This window comes from Rhopalosiphum maidis, chromosome 1 (assembly GCF_003676215.2).
Source record: "Rhopalosiphum maidis isolate BTI-1 chromosome 1, ASM367621v3, whole genome shotgun sequence".
In the NCBI taxonomy this organism is placed as follows: domain Eukaryota; kingdom Metazoa; phylum Arthropoda; class Insecta; order Hemiptera; family Aphididae; genus Rhopalosiphum; species Rhopalosiphum maidis.
This window is the reverse complement of record NC_040877.1, coordinates 4,878,814-4,900,738: the sequence shown is the minus strand read 5'-3', so window position 1 is coordinate 4,900,738 and position 21,925 is coordinate 4,878,814. Positions and strand designations below refer to the sequence as shown.

General features: G+C 25.8%; 1 protein-coding gene across 4 annotated transcripts in view; it reads right to left on the bottom strand.

Moving 5' to 3' along the window:
• Nucleotides 1–21,925, bottom strand: part of LOC113548177 (kinesin-like protein CG14535) — a 162,468-nt gene that overhangs the window by 94,786 nt on the left and 45,757 nt on the right. The window contains exon 1 of one of the 4 annotated variants that reach the window (XM_026948914.1): nucleotides 7,150–7,261. The exons of the other annotated variants lie outside the window; for them this stretch is intronic. Within the exon in view, the coding sequence (XP_026804715.1) occupies nucleotides 7,150–7,151 (2 nt within the window). The 5' untranslated portion in view covers nucleotides 7,152–7,261. Of the gene's footprint in view, nucleotides 1–7,149; nucleotides 7,262–21,925 lie in introns of those variants that run through there. 4 annotated transcript variants of the gene reach the window in all.

The window sequence follows — 21,925 nt, the reverse complement described above, 5'->3', positions numbered from 1 at the left end:
ATACATATTTTAACTATTATTATAATAGCATCAAATTCAAGTACAACATTTATTTTATGTATAAATTTCCATAATTAAATTAATAAAGATAGTTTCAAAAAGTATAGTGATTGAACTAAAATCAATATCGTGGTTTATAGTTGATTGACATTAATAGACATTTATTACATGACAGTATACAAGCCCATGTTATGTATATATATATATATATATATATATCGTTATGTGTTTACACTACTACACGAAAACAGTAATATTAGACGTTGCAAATACGGAATTAGATAATAGACGATAAGAAAAGAGCTAATCAATATAAAATGTAATTATAATGATACCAATAATAGAAATGCTATAAGTTAATAGATTCTTTATTTTTAAATATTTTATAGCCAACAAATAAACTTTGAAATATGATTCAATTTTTTTTTTTATTATTACCAACTTACATAATTAAATTTTCAAAACTTTAGATTAGATTATGATTAAATTTAATCTTCAAATAAATTAAATTTAAAATAATAACTATGTTAACATTTTTTTCTTGCAATTGAATTTAAAGGATTTGATTAACTTGTAATCTCTGTAACAACTGGAAAATCATTATCCTTTGAGTCTTAGAATATAAATCATTTTGTGCGAATTTTTAATAATAAATATAATAAATTACGATTAATAATCAACTTCATTTTTAATAATTTGTATTTAACCTAACCTAACAAGTACTTAGGTACATAATAATATACCTACGGGGAGCTCTATATATTTTAGTTTAAAATTAGTTTCCACAACAAATGCTTTTCAACATATTCACAGAACAGGTTAACTAGGAGGCTTATCCCCTATATGTTATACCTTTTAGCTTCTCTCATTTAAAATCCAAATCCTTATATAGTAATAATAATAATTAAAAAATTAGATAAAATATATAGGTAATATTGTGAATATACCGTATACAAATTTTATATATACAGAGTCAAAACATAAATCAGTTCGAACATGAACCAAAAAGGATTCAATGTTCTAGTTATAAAAAAAAAATATAGAAAAAAAATATTATCTAATAAAATTATCGATAATGATATTTCATCAATACATCAAAATATAGACCAATACATTTATAAAATATAAACAATACTAATTTTATTTGTAATTTCGAGGAGTGGTGCTGTTTTTTTAAGCCTAATCGTACAAACAGGACTGTATCTTCTATTTGTGACTACCAAACTCTAGTAACGCCCATGATGATTATTTTAAACTTCTTCTAAAACTTAAGCCCCCGTAACTGTACAATCCTATTAGCGCACACTCGCATGCAGTCTATACTAATACAATATTATAAAATATTATAGGTGCCGATAAAGAAAGGTAAAAAAGCACTAAAAAAACCGTCACACAGTAGATGTATCGATCGCGCTCATAATATTACTCGGGCGTATATACCTACACGATATTATTATTATTATACTTATACACATATTATATTGTTTCGACGATGCGATAAAGTCACCGAGTGTGTGGGTGTGAGGGGTTACTGGAAGCGCCGTCGTGGTCGTCGTCGGCGGAGAGGGGTACGTAACGCGCGCATTAACTGTATATACGTACGACGTCGTCGTGCGGGAGAGATAGAGCCAACGCGGATTTATTATTCGGTTTCGGTGGCGGTAGCCGCGCGCGTTGTATTATTAGCAATAAAACTCGCGGCGACGCGACGTTTCCGACACACTGCGATGGGGGCAGCGCGGAAGAGGTGCTGCCGCTTTTGTTTATGCGTTTTAACGGGCGCGCGTCACGCGACACACACACCCCTCTCTCACCTCTCGCGACAGCCGCCGACCACCTCTACCCCGGCGTTTTAGCCTAGGGTATATTATCCATTAGTTAGAAAACATTATACCGTAGAAAACGTTATTGCGACGCGACTGTAATAAATATAGTTACTATATACCTACGTGTATAGAGGGTGTACCGCGCCTACCTATGCGTATATACGGGATGCTATACAAGTGTCTACGATTTTTGGACTTTTTACGGGGCAATTTCTAGCGTATCCGATGAAGCGTATATTATTTAGCGTGTAAAAGAAACGTCCGTCCGGATGACGTGCAAGACGACTGAAAATAAGACCATGTATTATTGTTGTTATTTTAAAAATGTGATTATTATTACTGTGTTACGTGTTCATCACTATAATACACGCGTACACGAAACCGTACGGATAATTATTACACGTGTCTCATGGTATCACCACACGTGTATTACCAACCGGCAAGTATATCACATTCACGTGGCACATCATAGCAAACAATATAATGCTCAGTGGCGTATTTAGGCCGAAGCATCCGGGACCACACTCAAACTTTCAAGTTGGGAGAGGGTTGAGAAATTATTATTTTTTTAATTAAACGAAGTCTCGAAAAATTAATTTTTAAGTATAAAATTATGTTATATGTAAAAATAAATTTATAAAAAAAATAGTAAAACACCGATAATATCATTATTATTGTATATAAACATAATATATATAATTTTTGTATTAGCTTCTTGCATCATTTAATAATTTCTATATTTAAAAAGACATCAATCTCATGATTCATATAGACTCGAACTCCCTCCCCCCCCCCGAACCTTCAAATTCACGTGATTAAATTGTATTTTAAATCATATTTTAAAGTGTTTTTAATCAGGTTTTCATATATCTTTATTATATATACTATTGAAATCACCGTAAGATGGTAATATAATATTTTAATGTATTATATACCTAATTATATAATTATAGTTTATTTACATTTGTATTATAAGCGAATGTCTAATAATAGCATATACCTATACACTATTGTAGTCTACAGTAGGATAGTATTGGTTATGCACAATTTGAATTAAACTTGTATATGTAAAAATATAGAAACGAAATATACAATTATTATAAATTTATACTTCATAGTTCAAACGTTGTAACTAAATAATATTATGATGGTTAAAATTGAAAGGAAATAGTCCCGTGTCCCTCGTGTATTCTACGCATGAATGCCATTGATTTGCCTATACGGGCTACCTTACTTTACTTTTACTATAATATAATATATACTATGTTCTTTCTGTGGGGTTAATTATACACTACAGTCGTGGCATCGTTATGCATTTTTAAACCAGCAAGTTTTCCGCAAAGTCACCAGGACCCACTAGGCTCGGTAAGGGTTGACGTGGCCCTGTCAAATTAAAGCCATTCTAATCCCTAGTACACGAGCACGTATACACGTGGTCATTATAAATGCAAATCCCAAGCAGGACCCCGGGATCCTTGTCCAATAGAGTAATCCGATGGCAGGATGGATGGGGAAAATTGAAAATTGATTATGAACACGAGCTTCTGTTGTTATAGAAGACGAACACAGGAACCATCTAATACGACCTTTGAAAGGGTTGCTTGAACACGATTAGCTTGGAAAAATGGCATCTTGACATTTCCTATATAAGTTAAATCATAAAAAATGTGTTCGTGTGTTTTTGTTATATTATAGTTTAACATTATTTTATTTTATTATTTATTATATTATATTATTGTCATTAAACAAAATATAGTATATAGAAAAAAGTTAATTAAAATTTTAAATACTAAAGTTTCTTCTAATTATGGTTAGGATGTTTATTATGCACTAAAAAATGTATGAATAATGAATATGTATGCACTTATGTACTAAAAACATTTTAATATACATGAAAAATAAAGAAATTTGGATAAAAAAAATGCAATAAATATATAAAGACAAATTTAATTATTAATTTAATATAAACGAATTGGATCGGTACTATTTGTATGTGTTTATTATATAAACTATTGTCTATTTTTTTATTATACAAAAAAAAATACATTTAAAAAAAAACTTCATTGAATAATTATTGTTTGTTTTAAATGTTTTGTTGTAAATATTCGTCTATTTGGTGCTTATACGTCTTTGAATCTATTAAAAGAAAAATTTCTAAAACGAAACTTGCAGTATAGGTAGTAGGTACTCTACATCAATCGTAGACTAGACGGTAACTAACTACAAATTATTAAATTTTCTGTTAAAATATTTGATAAAACTGCAATGGTTCGCAGTCTTAAGATAAGTTTTAATTGTGACAATTGACAAAAGTTATTGAAAATTATATTAAGTATAGATACCTTTATTACGTATAACCATATTGAATTCACAACAATAAATAAGTGATAATTTGTAAAATACTTTGTAAAAAAAAGATAATCAAACTTATAGCAAATTCAATTAATAAAATATTAAGTTACGGTGTTTTTCAGCATTTTACATCGAAAACCGTTAAATATGCGCTTAAAAACAGAAAAAATATTAATTATGCACTTATAAATAAAAAATGATAAAATATGCAATTTTATGCGAAATACAATTTTAATATTTTAAGTATAGATATCATGAAAAATATTTTTCCATATAAAAATGGAAGCTATTAGACAACCTAAAAAATATATACAAAATCATAAACATCCTAATAACCCTTACTTATAATATTATGCATACATTAAACACAATAGACTGCTAAAACATTTAAAAAAATTTAAAAATCTTATAAGATAACATAGTTTCTAAAAAATATTAAAAATGTCAAATAAATAAAGTGAAATGTAAAAAGATAATTATTGCAAACATTTAAATCAATAAAATAAAATATAATAAATATTAATACATAATGCAAATTTTGTGTAGGCGATTAATAAATTACAGGAGTATTTAAAATTAAATTGAACTGTAGAGTTACGTAACAATCCATATTTTATTTAACCATTGAAACTATACATAATAAATAACTTTATCAATTTATTCGGTCATGTGGAAATATATTTTTTAAGATCAATATTTAAAATTAGGTATTTATTTGTTTAATGGGATTATTATTTGTTATTATATACATAATACATATATATGAAAAAATTGATGTGACCTTTTAGTTCTTTTTTTAGTAAGTATATTGTCAAATGCAATTTCGCTTGAGAATAAGTCCATGTCCACTCAACATCACGTACATCGCTGTTTCCACGGTAACCGTCTAAATCAAACTACCAGGACCAAAGTAAACAAAGCAAACGAAAAAACTTGGAATTTCGCAAGAAAACCCAATTGATTCTCAGAGCAATTTTTGTGGCCAAACGTCTTGCTTAATCAACCGAAATCACAGAAAACCTTCTTAGAAAATTGAAAAAAAGCCCGGATTTTTACTAAATCAACTTAACCCATTCCATTACAATGAAGAATGAAAATAAAAATTGTAAATTTAAAATACTAAATGGGTTTTAAGCTGATTATTGTTTAATATTAAACACAGAATATTATATTAAATGTAACATATTATTAGTTAGTCAATTAAATAGCTCCTTCCTTCATGGGTGTCAGTACATTTTTTTGATTTTTTTTTTTAATCCAACCGTTACTTTTAATAATTAATGAATGAAATAACAGTTTAGACAGATAGAGGAGGGGTTAAAAACGTCAAAATTGCATATGGATGCTTGCAGTGTCGTTGTAATTTCTCTTCGAGCGTAAAACGTGTGTCATACCGATGGAATCATTTTTCCAGTAACTACTCCCCCACGTAAACAGTTCACGCATATTGGAGACATTCAAAATATTTAAAAATAAAATAGAATTAGAATGATAGATGTTTTTAATATGATGTATTATGTAATACGTCTAGAAAATATACATGACATGTTACTACAAATTAGTTACTCCATAATTAAGGGCTATAATAGATATGTAGGTATAATTTTAACAATTTATTGAGCCATTAACATATATAAATATTTTAATAATTCAATTTTTTTAATTTTAGTTTTGAAGCGGGGCGAAGCATATAATTATTTAACAATCACGTGTGGTTTTTTTCGTGATTTTGTGTGTGTGTTAAAAAAATGATCTAATTATCAACTTTGCGGGAGGATTCTAGTATAAAATTGGATGTTTGTGGTACTTTTAAGAAGTTAGAATTGAAAATTCTCGTAAACTTTTTTAGAATAACAGGAAAAGAAACAAAGAAAAATTAATTAATTGCAATTAAATTGTTATTATTATTATTATTATTATTAAAATACATTTTTGATAATCGTAATTTCCAAAAAGTTAGTCTTGCTTTCGCTCGGAATCCTTATCATCGTATACAATGATTTATCATTGAGTTTAAATTTAATACATCCATTATAATATCTAAATTTAATGACGAAGCACCTACACTCGACAGCTACTGTACTGCAGATCGATTACCTGCATGAAAGCTTTTTATATTTTATTTATTTAAATATATTTAATTATTAACTTATAGATGAAAATTATTTCATATTACTTTTGTAAATGAATACTATATACCCATATAAAATACATATTAAAAATAAATCATTCAACACGTTATTGTTCAAAATTTTTATTTTGACACGAAAACACAAAAAAATATAATCTATTGGTTTATTTATTTGAAATATATATCAGAAGTGACATTTGTTATTGATATAATTTCATAGAGTATTGAGTATCAAATAAATAATAAATTATTAAAAGTTACTGGAAAAAATGTATTAATTTTAGTTTTTTTTTAAGAACAAAATTAGTACAGTAATATATTGCATACAGCTTATTTTCCAATTGTTTTATGTATTTAGAAAAAATTTATTGCTATAGAAATTTTTGAATTTAAACCATCAATATTTATTGTACTTACAGTAAAAACATATTTTACTTTTTCGTTTTCAGTGTTCAATTGTATTATAATACAAGTGGTATTTAGGAAAATTTTTGCAAAATTTATGATAATAAACGTTTCAAAAGTTTAAAGTTATTGCATATCTTGTTAATTTAAAATTATTATGATTCTCAACAAAATTCGACTAATATTTCAATAAACCGTGAAACAAATTTAAAATTCATTAAAATTGTATTATAGTATGTATTATTAATTATTACTACAATATAAATTACTAAATATAATACTACATATTATTATCTATAATAATGGAAAAAAAAATAATAATCTGTCTTATAAATTATATTTAAATATTATCTACCTAGTACCAACTTCATAAACCAAAATAATAAATCAAAAAAAAAATCTAATAACCATAATAATAATTAATTATATACTAACATGATTTTTCGTCGTGAGTTAGGATCACAGTTGTGCAAATCGCGCGAGTTGGCGGCACGGCAGCGTCACAAGGCGGCCGGCACGTAACTGAATGTACTTGGTCGTAGAGTCGGGAGCGTGCGACTAACAGCGCACGGCGCGCACACGTGACCCAGTACACTACATTCTTTTCATAGGGAATAATATTGCAGTGAAACCCTTCCGTCTGTTTTTTTTTTTTAATGTGCCCTTTCATATATTTCATCGCATTCCAAGCACACCACACAGGTACACGGGTATTTCGTCCTATTTTTTCCGAGGACATAGTCCCATTTTTTTTATTTATATATATATATTCTTTTTTTTAAGTGTAGGACATATAAAAGGTAGATTTACGAATTTGAGTAAGATGTATATACGTATAGGTTTACGGATTCTTTATTATTTAGTTATGAGTTGTATCAATGATCGTTTTAGACTATAAACGAACCAATAAATGTATTAGTTTAACAATGTAATTTATGTTATTTGAATCTTTTTTATATTATGCCTATCAAAACTTTTTTTGAGTAAAAAGATTTATAGATCATAAATCGATTCAAGGTGGTACTTTAAATAAGATACTTGTTTTATTTTTTTAAGTTTTACTTCAAATGTTACTCATAAAAGAAAGTCTAAAAAAACAAAAAATTGAGCATATTTAAATGATTGTACGAGTAAGCTTCAATTATTAGAATTAGTTTTTAAATGCGGTGATTTGCCAAGCGTTTGTTAAAACTTCAATAACTTAACACATCACTATTTGATAGCTAGACGAGTGAAGGCAAAACGAGTGCTAAAAATCAGCTAAATCTCAACACCATATTAATGTTTTAAATCTTAATAATTTCTAATAGCGTAAAACGTCTTCGACTAGACTCGATTTAAGAAAGTTATGGGTTCCTACATAATATATATACATAATTTTATTTTTTTACTGATCATAGAGCTTTTTATAAAATAATGATTAATTAAAAAATAAAGACGGTTGTTAAATCATAGTCGTAGATTCGATTATACATCATCTACTTATTTAATATAAATATATAATATTTTTAACTATAATATATAATTTTATGAATAATTCTATCAATTGTGTTTAACATATTGGTTAAGTTTAGAATATTATAAGGAAATTATATAATGTTTTCCTTTAAAGTATTACAAGTAATTTAGAAAGTTTATTAAAAATATAAAATAGCTATGTTTAAAAAAATTATTACACTTCGAGTATTTTATTTATAGATCTAATATTAATTACTTTACATATAATTACTTTGGTTAATTTAAACAAACATGAATTATTTAATATTACTTAAGCTTCTTACTCAAAATTTCAGTTTATTTACATAGCTTAATTTAAATACTTCAAGCATAATATTACTACGTAATTATTTATTTAAAATTTCAGTTAACATTTACAAAAAAAGCTTATTGAATACTAAATATTTAAGTGCCTACCTATTATTACTTAAAATGTATAACATGCAACATGCTTTTTTTAATTTTGAATACAATAATATCAATAATATAAGTTCCCTTTTACATTGTAATCTTAAAAACTTCGTTATTGTACAAATTTTAAAAGGAAAAAAAATAAAAATAACACTACTACGCGTATGTTGGTAAAACGTCAAATTCTCGTTTACAATGATCCTTTTAAACGACGAAGCCCCTTTTAAAGTCTAAAGTGCTCGGAATAACCGGAAACCCGATTCTAATTTGGAATTCTTAAGAGATTAGTACGGCTCGAGTCCGTTGAATAAATGAGACGGAAAACAAAACTCGTTGCACCCGGGACGTATACATTCCTGCTCGATTAATTTGACAGCGCTTGGAGTCGTCGTCGAAACGACATCCCCGTTACAGGTGGTTTCATCTTTTTTTATATACTGAGCGAGTATAACAACTTACCCCTTTCCCAGAAAATAACATTTTCATACTAAAATTAGTGATAATTAAAATTGTAATGATATTTTTTGATTAAATTTTGCGTTGATCACTTAAATTATTTTCATTTTTTTTTCATTCATCTTCCATTTTATATTTTTAATAGTTAAAAAATATGTTTAAATTATTGTTATTTACATAATTACGTTTCCACTATAGAGGCATAAGATTTCACAGTAAATCTATCTTAATACTTCAAGTTTTCTTCATTATTTAATTTTCAAAACCATATCCTGTACAAGTAACGACTTCAGTGTCATAATACTACTAAACATTTAATGTTTAATGTGACATATAATTGAATGACAGTAATAGATAATTTTGTATCACAGGTACATAACTATACAGTAATTTTAATATTAAACTCAAACAAAAACAATCACATTTACCGTGTTTGTTGAAAGTTTCAGTAGCCCTTCGGATATAAATCATAAGGGTGAGTTGAAGTTGGTCTCTATACATACGACCCGGGAAATCCGTTCTAATGTCTATTATAAAGGGCCAAAATGCAAATTCAACATCGACTACTACCGCGAGTTATAGGCTTTGACTATAATGTTCCCTCCTCTCCACGACTCGAGGCACGTCGTCGTATAACAATTAAGCGAATCCCCCGCGATGCTACATCGTATAGTAGCGCTGTATACGGTAGATGATAATGTCAACAACGTTCGTTCCTCCAACTGGGATTTCTCTTTTGAACGTAATTAACACTACAAGCATCTTAAGTCAAAAATATATTTATATTATACAGGCATAGTGATGGATTCTTATAAAGAGTAATCAATTTGAATTCTACGAGTATACCTTATGTTCAGTCATTTGGGATATTTTTTAATTTATGCTTTGACATTACACTATAAGTATTGGGTCACTAAATTTATTTTGTATTTTTTATTTACTACTTTTTAAGACTAAGAAACAATATAACAAAACTAAATGTATATTATCACATATGTATAAATACCGCGAAAATACATACAATTATCAGTTTTCTGATTTACATGTAGGAATTACCTACTATAAATTATACAATTACACTATTACAAAACTATATACTCCATACATTTGTCAGGTCACTTTACACATAATTGTATACATTAATTATTTCTGTACATTACTCCGTAAAACATGTACCCATTTGCTATTATCAATCAAACAATATCAAAAAAAGGCCTTCTATAAAAGGGCTATATAATTGTATAATATACCATCGATTTACGAGATTTAATTTAGTCACATGATAAACGGTAGTACGTCAGGTGCACATTTTTGGTAAGGGAAAGTGCACATGTTTTTCTGTTATAATAATACACGTTAATTTGATCGAGACAATGTGATTAACGACGCTTTTGCAGTTGTCAGCGGCACACGCGACATGTTCTGACAAATGATGTAACTTTTGTAATCATGTATAACTGAAAGAGAGAAAGAGGAAAATATGACCTAAGTGTCCAGTGAAATTCTGTTTCTTGTTTTCAACCATATATCTAAGCCCCTCGGCCCTTCGAGAATTGAACATTTCCTCTTTTATCCTAAAAAAAAAAGTTCAAAAGTTTGAAGGGTTTCTCGATAATAACAGAATCGCTAACGAGACACTACTAAACACTAATAAGGATTCTGTAAAATGTTCTACAGCAGACTTTTCAACAGTATATGATTTCATTTTTTAATGTATTTTAGTCAGTGTTTTTATGAATAAGTACCTTTAAAAAAAATGATTTAAAATACAATGCAATTTAAACTATAATTTGTATTATTAGCATTATTATTATCATGTACATATTTAAACTATGGATGTAAATTATTATATATTAAACTAGTATCTATTGGTTTAGTAATATAAATATGTCTCGTAAAGTTATAAATATTTATTATATAGTTAAACATATTATAATTAACAAACAATTTCTTAATAATGATAAAACTATAACGTTCCTACGGTAACGACTAACGAGGAATGAAGTATTTAAATGTCAAAAAATATAAAAACAAAAACTGTAGTTATACATTTTATAGATATTTATACACGTCTAACATATCACAAGTTTATAAGTAAAAAAGTTAATACATTTTATAAATAAAAAATATGAAATTTTATAATCCATAAAATTCTTATATTTTTGAGAGTTTTAGTGTGAAAATTTGAGTAATCTAAGCCACACTAAAATTCAACATCGTCATTAAAATATTATGTACAACATATTTTACGTATGTATATACTAAGTACTTAAGAAAATTTCCCACGGGATATATTTTAACCATTGTTGCTATTTTATTACTCAAAACCCAACAAGGTTTTTATTTCAGTAATATAATTTTTTTTTTAAATTGCGTAAAAACTTTGAACGACTTTTGTTTATTATATTTATTTATTGTGCAATCAAATGACACATAATATTAAAACGAAACACTACAAGTAATTTCTGTAAAAATAAAGAAAATTATTGCTAGAAAAATATAATAATGATAAAGAAACAAACATGTATCAACTTTTATAAAATATACTAGTAAATTTGATCGAATTATTAGTTTCATAATTTGTATACAAAACTAAATTAAAACACATCAAATAAAAAAAAACTTAAATACCAAATAACATAAAAACGAGATACTTAATGAATTAAGTCCATATCCTCTAAAATAGAGTAATTGTTGTTAGTTAAAAACTTAAAATTGTTAATACCTTTTTATTGTGTATAATTAAATATTACAAACAAAATGTACATTGTAAATATATTTTATTTTTATTTCAACAAACTATTATTCGCTTTTCACAATGATTTGCTAACAAACCAACCGTTAACATTTTTTTGACTTTACAGAGAAGTAGTTTTTGGAACTGATTTCGGATTCCGGATGTGCAGTATAGCTGATCGAAAAATAAATCTTCATTGCTTACTAATAAAATCGGATCATTTATTACCAACAGTTTTTTCATACATATATAAAAGGTATCTTTCAGGTAAGTATACACGTGTTTATATACGTTTTGCCGCTCAGTAATCCCGTCCGAATCGAATATCTTTATCGACGACGGTGGTCAAGCGCAAGGAATATCAAACGGGCCATTGCTAAGGGGAATACTGATAGACCGAGATCTCCGCAAAGAAAATCGTAAAACCAAAACAATAGAAAAAACCCAAATAAAAGGATAGTGGTTCATTGGTATATTACTTGACACATCAAAACCATGCAATAGCGGATTTTTATCGCGTTGTAAATGAAATACAAACTGTTTTACAAAAAGCTTTTTGGAATATACTATGAAGGTGTGCTTTCTAATTTATTGAAACCAGCGTATGCCATTATTAAAGTTTTTCCAAAAAAAGACTATATTTAAAACAAGTTTGATTTTTAACATAAATCGAATTGATGAAAACATTTTTTGAAGTATTAATAAAATACTGAATTTAAAAATTAAACGTTAATAAATGTCACTGTATTAAATACATAATGTGTTATTCACAAGTACATTTTATATTAAATAAAAATATCTAACAAAAAATAAATTTAAAAATAAACTATTCATATTAGGTATATAAAAGCAAAAAGAAAATTGTTTTTAAAAATTTAACACTTTTAAGTTTATAAATGTATTTTATAAGTAAATGATAAGGTATTCATAGATAAATACGAGTATATTTTTATGAAAAATAAGTCATACACTAACCTAACGGCCACCAATGTAACTATACTCAGTAGCAACTGAGTACAATACTTTATACTAATACCGATTAATAAAAATTATTACCTACTTTGATGATAATATAAAAAATATTTGGCAATACTTTTAAACAAATTAATTAATATAAAATAATGGAAGCTTAATACTTTTTTCCTCAAAATAATAAAAATGCGCAACGCGTTGTACAAATAATAAATCAAGAATGTGATTATCACTTACTTTCACTGTGTATATCAATTATCTTCCTCTATCTCTATAAAAAAAAGTCTGGAGATCATCGATCCAAATATTAAACAATAGGTAATATAAATTAAATAATATAAAATAATATTCTTCAATTTTAATTCTTATTTGTAAATGATTTGTTTATATTCTTTAAAGAAAAAATACAATATTTAAGATACTTTTTATAAAATAATGATAAAAATTATTGTAACAAAACTGTAATATTATTTTAAAATAATTGCACTAATATTATTAACGCTACAACATATTTTAACGTATGGTTACCAATATTACATTTATAATGGACAATTATATTTTCGATAATGTGCGCCACTATTTATGTATTCGTGTTATAGGTATTCACTTTTTCGATAAAATGGATAGTGCTATAATAATATAAGTCAACGAACTTAGCCACCCAAACTTTAATATTTATCATTCAATCTTTTTCGACAGTAAGATAATATTATTATATTATATTTTGTAAGTAAAATTCCATTATTCTTTAGTCTTTATTCTTTAATATCAACATAATATTGTGACAGTAAAAATGTTATAAAAGAATAAATTTATCGTTTTACTTAATAACTAAATATTAATGATAGTAAATAAAATTATCTAAATTATAATACCAGATTACCAGAACAATTATATTTTAATCACATCCAAAATTGTTTATAGCATTGCAATATTTTATGGAGTATCACATAAATAAGAAATAGTACATTATGTTTATGTACATTATACATTTCTGAGAACATTAAAATGTCACTTTAATCGTCGTAGACAGACTTGGGTCAGAATGAAACTAGTGATATTGTATAAGGTTTAAATACAATTTTAATAAAATATCACTTTCAACATGCAACATAAAAATGTCTGTTTGTGTAACTAAGAGACCATAATTTACTAAAAAAAAAAAAAAAAATCCAGGTAAAATATCATTTGACCGTTTTCATGTACTCAACTATACTGATTAATTTAAATAGGTTTTATTAATTTAATTAAACTTTATATAAATTAAAACAAACAACAAATAATTTTTAGGAAAAAATTAATAACTGATTAAATAACAGAAAAAAAATATCAGTAATAACTCACGGAAGCCGTTTTATATGACAAGAGTTTCACCTGCATTGCGTACGCATAAAAGGGACTTATAACGACCTAACGGTAGAATAGGTTTGGGAGGTGAAGAGACGTTTGTGTTGAAATTCGAACGACGTATTTCCGATCGCCAGGAGCGACCATAGTACCATTGTTATTGTTCTCTGTGCAAAATCCCCCCTTTCTTTTCTGCAATGACATTCCCCTTTAGAAAAACTATATATATTCTTCATAACGTCCCCAGCTTTTTTAAAAAATATGTATTTCATTCGAATAACGTTGATCAAGATCGCAATTGTATAAAATTTATAACATTGCATATAATAGCTGTAAGTCATATAGCTGTCTAAAGACAAACCCTAAACGTGCCATTAAAATGTGCAATATAATATCCCAGTTTTTTTACGTGCATTTAACAGATTTTTTTTTTTATTTTAACGGCAAATCAATTGTTTTTTCCACCTTTTGTACCATTTTGAATTTAAAATTATTATTAATATTTGAAAAAAAAGTTATAATGTAGATAAATAATGCGTAACTACATAATATATACTGTTAAAAGAAAATCGTACTCGTATGTGTTGTCTCCATTTTGCTAACGCATAACATACTAAAAATAAGTTCCAATTTTGTGTTATTAACTTAAATGTTAATGAGTTAATATGAATTGACCAACTATCAAACTCAAAGTTAAAAACCTAGTTAGTGTTCTCTCATTGAGTTTTTACAATACTTTAGTTTTAGAGTGAATTAAAATCATTTTTAAATATTTATATTTTACGCACTCACAACTCATTTAAAAAGTAAAATACCTCCTAGAATCAAAAATAAATTATGTTCTTACCTTTAGCTTAATAATAAGTCAATCTAAAATAATATCATTCAAATTTCAAAAATATTATAAAATAATAATTTCCAAGGCCATTATTATTTATGTATTCTTAATTATCAATATAATTCAAAAAAGATTATAGTAGATGAACACTAAACAGTAAAGTTATTGGTATATATATATATATACAAATTCAAATGCTTATAAATAAATAATATTGTATTATCATCTTGAATAAATTAAAACTATGTTTCGACAACGATATCGTGTCCAAAATCAGTACCTATCTATGTGTATATTTGTTGGAAACTTCAGGGTCATAAAGTGCAACCGTGCAATCTGTGGAGTAGATAAAATCGGAATTGTGACGAAGTCCGCTTGGAAATGAAATGGTAGATTTAGGCAAATCCAAAGGAAATAAAAATAAAAGAGGTGAAGTAAAAGACTTTGGATAAGAAACAGCATTAAGCAAAATTCGAGTTTTATGAGGTAGCCATCGGCTATTACGACCCTTGGGGCTGCCGGGTCTAAATCGGCGGAAAATCGGATGGAAATGATTCTTAGGCTACTGTTTTTTTTTTTTGTTCTCTCTCTCACTTTCTGTCTAAAGTGGGGAAGAAATTCTGTGTTTTTGGCAATGGTAAAAGGGGGAGTTGCAACTTTATTTTCTTATATCGACGCAGTCAACAGATGCCGACGTAATACAGACGACGTAAATGCTGCGGATCTTTTAGTGAGTTTTACGATGGTAAAAAGAAAAAATATCTGATTTTATGATGGTCAACTGTTACTGGATTCTTTTGTCTCAAGAGGGTATTTTGCAATGTTTGGACATTTTCCTTGAGAAAATATTGAAATTGATTAAGTTAAAATTCAATTTATACAGACACAAAATACCAGAATTTAGACTGAAATAGAAATAATATAATATAAATTAAACCAAAGCTTAAAGTAAATTAATAAAAGTAATATTCTAATTATTGATTTTAAACAAAAATATGGTCTACAAATAAAATTCAAATCTTTAAGAAATATATTAAATTCTAAAGTATCAAATAACTAATAAAAAAGTGATCATATTATGATATTCAATTTTTAATTAGTAGGATGATTTAAGGGGTTCTGAATCTCTACCTTCTTAAATTTACAATACAAAAATCCAATACTCTTCCAAAACAACACACGTTTTTTATGTTTACCTCCCAAACTTGTACCATATAGGTAACCCGAAATATACATACACCTAACTAATAAACTAAATTATTATTTCTGGTAGCTTCTTATGGTTAATAGACAATAGTAAGACTGTTAAATAAATTATGATGAAATTCTATACTTAGAAATCATGTATATTATTTAAATAACTTCAAACATTTTATTAATAACTCAATTGATAAATCTTTGTAATTAGTAAAAAACAAATATGGCCAAAGTTAGATTAACCTTTTTTTCTACTGTTAACTGTTAAAAAACATATTAATTTCAAATATTCTACCTTTATAGAAACTAATTATGAAACTTGTAGGGCTGTTTCTATATTCGAAAATGTAATAAATAAATTATACGTAAATAAACAATTAAAAAAAAAAAACTAATACCGTCTTTGCAATCTATCATTAAAATTCTATATTCATACGAAGTAAATATAAGCATTTAAAGAAATACGACATAATATAAGTTCTAATATTTTAAAAGTTACAGTAGTTTCAGAATTCCTGTGTTTTTAAAGTAATAATATATATAATTACTATACATTGGTTACCTAAATTTAATTAATAATGAAATTATCAGATAAGAAACTGAAGTAAACTTAATATAGGTATTTAATACCTATACGTAAATTATGTAATCATATATACCTATTATGTATTATTAGATAATGCATGTGCAAGAAGCGAGTATTCTTATAAATTTATATACAATTTTTATTTCTAGTTATAAATAACGTTATACAATATACGTTATATTATATACGCTTTATACACTTTTACCAAAAAACTTTACTTCAGTTCTTTATAAAGAAGGTATACCAAACATTTTAATCAATAATTAATCACGTTGCATGAGTCAAATAATAATTTTTATGATATTTAAATAAATAAAAATAAAATTTAACGTTATTTATATTTTTTTCATAACTCAACTAAATATTTTAGACTTAAGTAGATGATAATTATACAAATCAAATTATTAATAATTAATAAGTATTCAAAATGTACAAAATAAATATATTATAATGATTAAGTATTAGAAACTCCTATACAACTTTATAATTTAATGAATTGTAAATTAAATGTTGTTTTCGTAAATATTTTAAAATATTAAATAAAATTGATAGTATAGTTTACTATAATTATTATTTTCATATTATTTTGAATTATATAACATTATTTGTATTACTCTATTACTCGTACTTTATTTACTTTTAAATTTTGTTTAATATTCGTCTTGTATGGACAAAATGTATAAGCAAATAAAATTTCAAACATAAATATCTAATGAACTATTAAAATTTCTACTTTAAACTTTTCAAATACTACCTGGCATATTTTTACTATTTCATAAGTGTACTTACAAAATACATTTTTATAAATTCTTATTTTATATTTATTGATGCAATACGACTAACTATCTATTAATTAAACTAATAACAAATATACAATAACTAATTTAACACAAATATCTCAACATTGAATAATTGAAACTGAGAAAATCAATGTAAAAAATAAGACTAATAAATTGTATTAACGATCAATTATAAAAAGAAAATTGAAATTGAAAAAAAAAGAAAATGCTTAAAAAAATGCATAAGTTTTAGAGATATGAAGATAATATATTGTATTATACTCAGTGAGAAAAACATGCACGACACCATTTGTCCCGAACAGAATGAAAAAAGAGAGATTCTATAAAGAAAGAAACTGAAAAAGGAATAAAGCTATTTTTCGCACAGAGCCACAAGGGGGAAACGGCGTACGTCGACGTCATAAATAAGATGCCCGCGGGGGCTCGTGATGAAAATAATAATAATAATAACAACATGTTCTCTGCCGACACATATCCCTCTCCGATTTTGATTCCGTGGCCGCACCACACGCGCGTTATACCCATGCAGGTTATACTGACAAGATATGAAAAGCACGGTAGTTGTGGCAATGTCACGCGATATAATACGCATACACTTGGAAATCTTCCCCTTAGCGCCGTGGGAATTGAAGACAGAACCCCCAACCCTAATATTGGACGATATTGTTGTACCAGTGACAATTTCCACACGTGCATTTTACATTCTACAGTATTATAAAACACGGATGATCATCACGCGTTCGATAACACTACATATATAATATATTAAATATTATACACAAACCACAAGGGTGATCCATTCAAGTGTCTAAAGTCATTACTTCTAAAAGTGTATACTTGTTTTTTAAATATTATTGCAAATAAACATTTTTAAGTAAAATTGTATGAGTATATATAACTTACAATTTTTATCGTTATCGTTATTTCGATACACGAAAATCGAATTTTGAACGATTAGATAATTAATTGTATCTAATAATAAGTATTTAAAGTTTGGATGAGTGTAGCAGTGGATCATTTTACGGAGTACTCCAGTCTTCAGTGTACTTATAACCCAAATCTAAACTTTAAATACCTAATAATAAATTAAAATCAATTAATTGCTAATTCGAAATTAGTTTCTTATACATCAAAGTAATCAGAAAAATATTCGACTTTAGAATATAAAATTAAAAATTATGTTGTTATTCGAAAAAGTAAAAACTTGAAAAAATAATAACATAATAACGACCAAGTGTTAGCATACTATTGTTTAATATAATTTTATTTTGCAATGACATCAAATTGTTTTAGCAAAAATTTTTTTAAAAAAATTAAAATTTTTGAAAATAATGAGTGTTAAATTGATCAACTTCAACTTCTATATATTATTCTATACTTGATACTAAATGTCTATAGTAAAATAATAATATAAATAACTGGTAAAAAGAGAGGTTATTCTATCATTAAATGCAAAAACTACAATTCCTTTTATTTTTGTTTGTGAGTTAAAGATAGAGTGAATTTACCTGAGCACATAATAATGGGAGAAAACCGTGTTTTCCTGATCAACACTCGTGACATTTTCGTTTAGTGAATTTTGTGAACAAAAGCCCTTGAACGTAACAGCACGTGCACTCATATCCCACAGAAACTACTAGTACCTATACCAGCCACTATATAAACGCGTTAGACGTGTGTTGTATACTCGGTTCCAATTCAATATGAGTATATAAACAAACAAAATTCAAAATTTTCAACGATACATTTTTATTTTTTTTTAATTGTACGCTAATATTAAATATATTTTGAGTGTTTATTCTATTATCAAAAGTTTTTTTTCGTTAAATTGAAATTTTATTTTTTCGTACTAAAAAAATAATACTAATTTACAATATTTTAGTTACTAAAAATAAAAATTTAAACATTACTTCATTTACCTACTATAATTAAATGCATGTTTAATAATAGATTTATTATGACATAAATTACACTAAAAAAACGTATATAAATTAATATACAATTTTAAAATGTTCAAACATATATTTTTTAAGATTAGAATATTATAAGGACAATTTAAATTTAAATTGTTTTCTAAACATTACACATGAGAATAAAGTAACGATATATAGATGTACCCACAGTTTGATATTTAAACAGCTACTTATATATTTCAAGTGCCAATTTATACACTAATATTCTCCCAATCGATATTTAACTTAGTCACTATAAATATCTAATAAGAAATATAAAATAAAGTACATTATTAACCTAAGAAGATATCTGATTTATCACACCAGAACAAAGAAAGTTAAAGTATCCATAATCATGAAAAAGTTTACCCCTACCTACTCTATAAAACTTTTGGTAGTATAGTAAGTAGTATATATTTAAAACTTTCTAGTTACTGCCGTGAAATTACTGAAACTTTAAAGAATAAATAAAAATAAATGCACCAATAATAATTTATTTATTTGCTTAAATTTATTAGTATTTAGATTTATTATAAATAATGTATACTGTGTATTATTTTAAACTCTTTATAATTATTGAGCATAGCTAAAAATAAAAATCAAGTTCGATTTTTTGTATAGTAGGTGTCAAATTTACCTCGTTACTGTAATATACTTATATCATGTTAAATTTGATTTTCATGATCTACTTATGTGTATGAAAATTATTCTAAGTAGAGACTGTCTGTCAAACCATCATATTTTTAATTTATGTATAATACCTATTTGTAATACACGGTAGATTGTAATAATATATTTTGAAAATATCATTGTGTATAGTTAATAATAATATACATAACATTGAAAAGTTTTAAGTTCCTGCAAAAAAATTGAGATTAATAAAAATATAATAAAATAACTATTTTATTTATTTTATTATTTTAATTAAAAAATATAATAAAATTTGTCAAAAATTGGTGTTGCGTAAATATTCATATTTATGCAGATTATTTTGAAAAATGCAAGATACTTTTTATTTATGATCTCGAAATTCTAAATCGATCCTATTTTTTACCAGAAACTACCTCTATATTAAAAATTTAAATTTTTTTATACTCAAAAAGGTGACGACAATCTAAAAAAAACACATATCGTTATAAAACCAATAATAGGTATTCTCCACCCCGCTCAAAAACTAAAATAAGAAATAAATAAAAATAATCGTATATTTTTATATTAATTTTTTATATAAATTAATATAAATCAATTGAAATATTTGAATCATTGACTGATTATAATAATAATAAAATTTATGCACATCTCATCTAATAATTATTAAACCATTTGAATTCGAAGAACAATATTAAGTACAAGAAAAGAGTGAATACCTATAAAAACTGATTAATTGATAAATAATGTATAGGTTAATAAGAAAAACCGTTTTATTATTTGGTACCTATCATTTAAATTACAATACTGAATGTATTAATTATGAAATGCCAGTATCTAGGAAGTCTCTTTTTGGAAACCTCTTACAGATAATTTTAATTAAAAACAATACAATTCTTAGTTCCTATTCCCAGACAAGAAAGCATAGCCGGGCATAATTTAACATTGATACAAATGTTTTTATTTATTACTTCCTACGTAAAACTCCAATAATACAGTAAGCGTCGTTTATTTTATATTTTATTTTAATTACAACTCTCTAAGCATAGCTCATTTTAAAACACGTCTATACATTGAATTAATTCAAAATATATAATCGACTATTATACATATTTAATTTTGATTAACTATAATATATAATAATACAATATTACTTCAAATCAATTTCATTATAGAAAACCTTTACGTTTTTTTCAATATTTATGAAGAAGTAATCTAACAATTTTCTAAAAACCAATAAACCATACGGTTGAAAAACTTAATACCAGTTATACTGATATCTGGTATTATTATTTTTTTTTCTATCTAAAAGTATCTTTTGACCCAAACAGACTCCGATATATTGTATAGCATTATTAATATATTCAGCTCACTCATTATCATACATGTATTCGAGTCATATAGTAAAATATATATATTACATAACATGTACATTTACTTATTTAAATACTTAATATATGTGACACAAAAAAATCTTCAAATTTGGGATTCACGAAATATAAGTATTATATAATATGAATAACAGATAATACATTTTATGATTATAATAAAAAATACAATTTTCTAAATACCTAGTAGTTTACAATCATAAATCATAACTCATATATATGATAAATTATGTACATATCAATAAGCAATTTAATAGGTAATTAATTTTTATAAAAATAAATGTATTGTAAAATAAAATATTCAGACAAATTATTTGATAATATAATAAATAATTGTGGAGCAATCAGGATAAAATTTTATTTTCAACACGCTGTATAATAT